General features: G+C 28.8%; 1 protein-coding gene across 1 annotated transcript; it reads left to right on the top strand.

The window, feature by feature from the left end:
- The first annotated feature begins 1,265 nt into the window (after window positions 1–1,265).
- Window positions 1,266–4,716, top strand: LOC115715589 (uncharacterized calcium-binding protein At1g02270). The gene is made up of 10 exons (XM_030644229.2): window positions 1,266–1,604; window positions 1,728–1,832; window positions 1,934–2,039; window positions 2,357–2,583; window positions 2,808–2,884; window positions 2,980–3,088; window positions 3,190–3,315; window positions 3,416–3,526; window positions 3,808–3,915; window positions 4,157–4,716. The coding sequence occupies exons 1-10, from the start codon at window positions 1,443–1,445 to the stop codon at window positions 4,400–4,402; spliced, it is 1,377 nt and encodes a 458-aa protein (XP_030500089.2). The 5' UTR covers window positions 1,266–1,442; the 3' UTR covers window positions 4,403–4,716.
- Window positions 4,717–5,054: the final 338 nt, after the last annotated feature.

The following is a 5,054-nucleotide window of genomic DNA, read 5'->3' as shown; positions in this document are numbered from 1 at the left end:
AAAAAAAAAGGAGTAGGCATTAAAATCAATGATAGGTTATCAACACAATCTAACTATCAACACAATCTTTTTTAACTCAAAAAAAAAAAAAAAAAAAAAGCACAACCTTTTTCAACTTTCGGCCAATAAAAAACATAAAAAAGTAACCTATGGTGACAAAGATAATGATATATATATTTTGCTTAATTTTTAATCCATGTGACCTTTTTATTCTTATCAAATCAATGCCCACCATTCCTTTTTATCGCATATTAATCATTCATTCACTTTTTCTTATTTTTAAAACTCAAAAAAATCAAATAAAAAGGAATATATTATTATTATATATACCACGTGTACACATTCATAAATATATCTAAATCAAAAGAGGAATATATAGGAAATAGATCTTGACACTCTTTTTCTTTTAAGGGACAAAAAAGTGAATCCCATAATCTCAAAATAACATCATATCAATTTGGTAATTAAAAAAATCATATGAAATTATAAAAAATACAAATATATATATGTATATTATATGATGATAAGAATAAACTAATATATGTAATAAATCACAATAAGAATTTATAATATAATGATTAATTGAGAAGACCATATCTTATTACATTAACCCTTGTTTCACGTAATAATCACTTAATTAAACGTTATAAGCAACTTTTATATATGCGAATATTATTATTATATTTATTATTATTGTTTGTGGATGATCATTATAATTATTCTCCACTCCACCGTTAAAAATAAATTATATATACATATATGAATATGTGTGTATATAAACAACTCAATAACATTATATTCATGTATATATACACATCACATAGTGCCACACATTATTAACACAACAATATAAGTCATTATAATTTATATATATATACAAAGTTGTGGTTGGCCTTTAGCAACATGCAAGGTCGTTCAATCTTCAACCACGAGTAATATTATTGTGATATTGTCTCCTCTCTCTCTATATCTAAATATCATATATATATATATATATATAAATTCACATAATATTATAATTTATATAAATGTCTATATAATAGTTATATAGTGAGAGTTATATATATATATATATATTGTGTTTTCGTGGTTAAAATATATAGTAACCTCACATTTACCGGTATTTCCGTTAATAGTAATAATAAGGATGACCTCTCTCTAATTTCCTTCTCTACATTACAACAAAAGCAAAGTTTTTATTTTTATTTTTATTTTTTTAATTTTATATATATAATTATATTAAGCCAGTTGTAATTCCCCTGAGCGGATAGTTTTTTGGCAATTTTTTTTTTTTTTTAAAAAAAATAATAATAATAAATCAACTTGGGGCTTGTGGAAATCTTTCAAGTTGTGTTTTGTTTTGTTCTGTTTTTTTTTTTTTAAATTATTTATATATAAAAAGTAGAGATTGGAGTGTTGGTTTTTTTTTTTTTTTTTGAGAAATGAAAAAAGAGAGGAAGAGAAAGATGAAAGGAAGAATATCAAGAATAGGAAGCTATGCAATCTCATCTGCCATTAGAGACCAACAACACCTTCAACAACCTTGTATTACATGTACAACTTTTAACATACTTGCTCCTATCTACAAACGTCTCAATCATGAGGTTTGTCAATTAAAGTTTCAATCTTTACCATTTTCTTCAAATGGGTTTATGTTGTTTATTCTTAAAAAACACAAAAACATATTAAAAATCCAATCTTTTGTTTTTTTGTTTTTTCTTAACCAGGACCCAAGTTGCCGTGAAAGTGATTACAGAGCATTTTGGATGACTAGAAATCAAAGCATTTTAGATTGGTTGTTATATGAAAGATCTTCAATCATTTGTCTTCAGGTTTAATTATATGAAAATAAAAATCCTTTCTTTATGTCTAAATTTATCATTTTTTTTTTATGAAAAAGTTTCTAACTTTTTTGTTTGGTTTATTTTATTAGGAGTTTTGGGTTGGAAATGAAGAACTTGTTGATGTTTATGAGAAGAGACTTGGTGCTGCTGGTTACATGAGTTTCAAACTTGGCCGTACAAACAATCGTGGTGATGGTATATATATATATATATATATATATAGTTTTATGTATATATGCTCTCTTAATTATATTCCCCTTTTTGTTTTTCAATTCAAAATCTTTTCATTCCCACATTAATATTAATATGAACCTTTCTTAAAAAATCAAACTTTATTTTAAGAAAAACAACATCAACATGCTATTTTTCTTGTAAAGTTTGGATTTTTTTTTTTTTCTATTTTTGAATAATTCTGTTTTCCCATTTCTGGGTTTTTGTTATTTTTTCTTTCTACAAATATTGGCTTTTGATTTTGCTAAATTTTGTGTATTTTTGTTCATTTCTCTTAATAGGGTTACTCACTGCTGTTCATAAGGATTTCTTCAGAGTACTTAACAGTAGAGAATTGCATTTCAATGATTGTGGAGATAGAGTTGCTCAATTGTTACATGTTGAATTAGCTTCACCAATTTCACAATGTCGAAATAATGATCCCATCACCAACCAAGAGATTCTCATTGTCAATACTCACTTGCTATTCCCTCATGATTCAAGCTTGTGTCTTGTTAGATTACATCAGGTAATGAATCCACTTTTGATTCTTTGTTCTTTTAAGTATGGGATTAGTTAGTGGTTTATAACTACTCGAAAACCCTTAACAAGTCGGTTTTGTTAGGTTGAGTTAGATCCAATAACTTTCCTAATAAGAATACTAACACCTTGTTTAAAGGGTCACTTTAGAAAACATTATTTCAAAGTTCTAATTTTTTTACCAATTATGTGTCTTTGTTCTTGAATGAACAGGTCTACAAAATCCTGCAATGTGTTGAATCATATCAGAAGGAGAACAATCTAAATTCCATGCCAATTATACTTTGCGGGTAATTTATAACACTTTGTTCATACCAAAGATTTTGAACACAACTCACTCCTAACTTCTCTATTGCAATGCTATTCTATGTTATGTTTTTTCTAGTGATTGGAATGGAAGCAAAAGAGGACATGTTTACAAGTTCCTTAGGTCTCTTGGCTTCGTTTCTTCTTATGATACCGCGCATCAGTACGACGATGCAGACGCGCACAAGGTACCATAGTTTCATGAATTTCACTCAAAAAAGAGTTTTTTATTTTGTATTCTTGATGGGGATTTTCTTGCTCAATTTTCTCTTCAAATTTCTTGTCTTAGTGGGTTAGCCATCGCAACCATCGTGGCAACATATGCGGTGTTGATTTCATTTGGCTTCTTAACCCGAATAGCTATCGAAAATTCCTTAGAACAAGTTGGACTGAAGCAGTATTTGGCATGTTTAAGGTCAGTTTTTTTGGCCTTTCATTCTGTTTTTCATTTTGTGTGTTTGAGATTTTTCTTGAAGTGAAATAACTATCTTTTGTTATGTCTTTAATGGTTTCAGTATCTTTTAAGAAGAGCTTCAATGACAGAACATGATGCATTTTCCTTTCTTAAGGCTGATATCAACAGTGATTGCATAAACTATGCTGGTTTTTGTGAAGCACTAAGACAGGTTTGATCTTTGATCAAATTCAATTACATTATAATCTTCAGAGTGTGTTTGGAAAGTCACGGTGAAATTGGATTTAGGTGTAATTAGAGGTATTTATACAGTTTAGTATGTTTATCTGACCATGTAATTACATAATAACAGTATAACTGCAAGTAATTGAGGGCTCCTAATTACTCTCTCAAAATTTTTAGTATAATTACTACCTTAATAATTATATGACTTAGTAATTACATAGTGACTTTCAAACATATGACAAGTTTTGTTTGTGTTTTCTCCTGCAGCTAAATTTGATTGGCCATTGCTATGGACTAAGTGATGAAGAGACAAAGGATTTGTGGGATTTAGTTGATATAGATGGCAATGGAGTTATTGACTTTAAAGAATTTCAGGTAAAAACCATCTTCTCAACCGAGCTTAATCTTAAAAAGGGTGTGTTCGGTTGCAGGTAGTGGAATAGAAAGGAATCAATTTTCATTCAATTCATTTGTTTGGTTGAATAGTTCTTCTGTTTTAAAATAGGAAGAAAGACCGTTCCATTTCTATTTTATTACTCCCAACCAAACGCGTCCTTAGAAGAACTATACAAGAAACAATAAGTACTTATGTTGTCAAATTATTATGTCATTGCAGCAACGGATTTGGAACCCTGCAGCATCTGAGCAACGCGATGAATATATCGAAGAAGTTGTTGAAAAGGATGGTGTGAAAGATAGTAAGCAACAACAAACAATTGGTTTTAGTGTAAAAAATGCAGTTCTCTTTCCTTCTGAAGTTGAGAAAGGAAAGTGGCCAGATGACTATTCGCTCTCTGATCACGCAAGACTCACCGTGGTGTTCTCGCCTATTAGGATGCCTTGTTCTCAACCGATATCCTAATTCGCACCACGGTGAGAACTCAATCAAAGCTTTACATGGGAAATGAGCTTAAAAGTCCATCAAAGGCTATCGAGGCTGTTGCAACCATCAAATTTGCTAACACAGGCCGCGACATGAGACGCCATTTGGGAACTTTGTTATGCTCAAACTCAAACTAGAGAAGAGATTAAAGAAAGGAAAAGAAGAATGTTATATAATAAGATTTGTACATTTTGTAAATAGATTGTATGTAAAGTCATATAAAAAAGAAAACAATCAAACAATCATCCCCTTTTTGTAGCATATGATGATGAGTGAAAGTATTGTTTTTAGAACTTGTTGTACTTAGGATGTTAAATAATGTCACATAGTTCTTTTTTTATTTTTCTTGCACAAGATTATTTCCTCTTCTTCATTAATTACATTTTAATTAGGGGTGCGTTTGATAATATTTTTCTATTAGTTTTTTATTGTTAAAATTAAAAAGTTAAAATATTTTTTAAAATCAAGTTCTATAAAATCGTTTTTACTTTTTAATTTTTAATTAAGAATCTAAATTTTAAAAAAAATAAAAAAAAAATACTTTCAAAATTTTTTTAAACAATTTTTTCTAATTAATATTTTGAACACCGACCCCAACTTAGACATTAGAAACTGAATTAGGATTTGGCCC

This window comes from Cannabis sativa, chromosome 5, assembly GCF_029168945.1.
Source record: "Cannabis sativa cultivar Pink pepper isolate KNU-18-1 chromosome 5, ASM2916894v1, whole genome shotgun sequence".
NCBI lineage: Eukaryota > Viridiplantae > Streptophyta > Magnoliopsida > Rosales > Cannabaceae > Cannabis > Cannabis sativa.
Note: the sequence above shows the minus strand (reverse complement) of the source record. Positions and strands in the feature narration are given on the sequence as shown.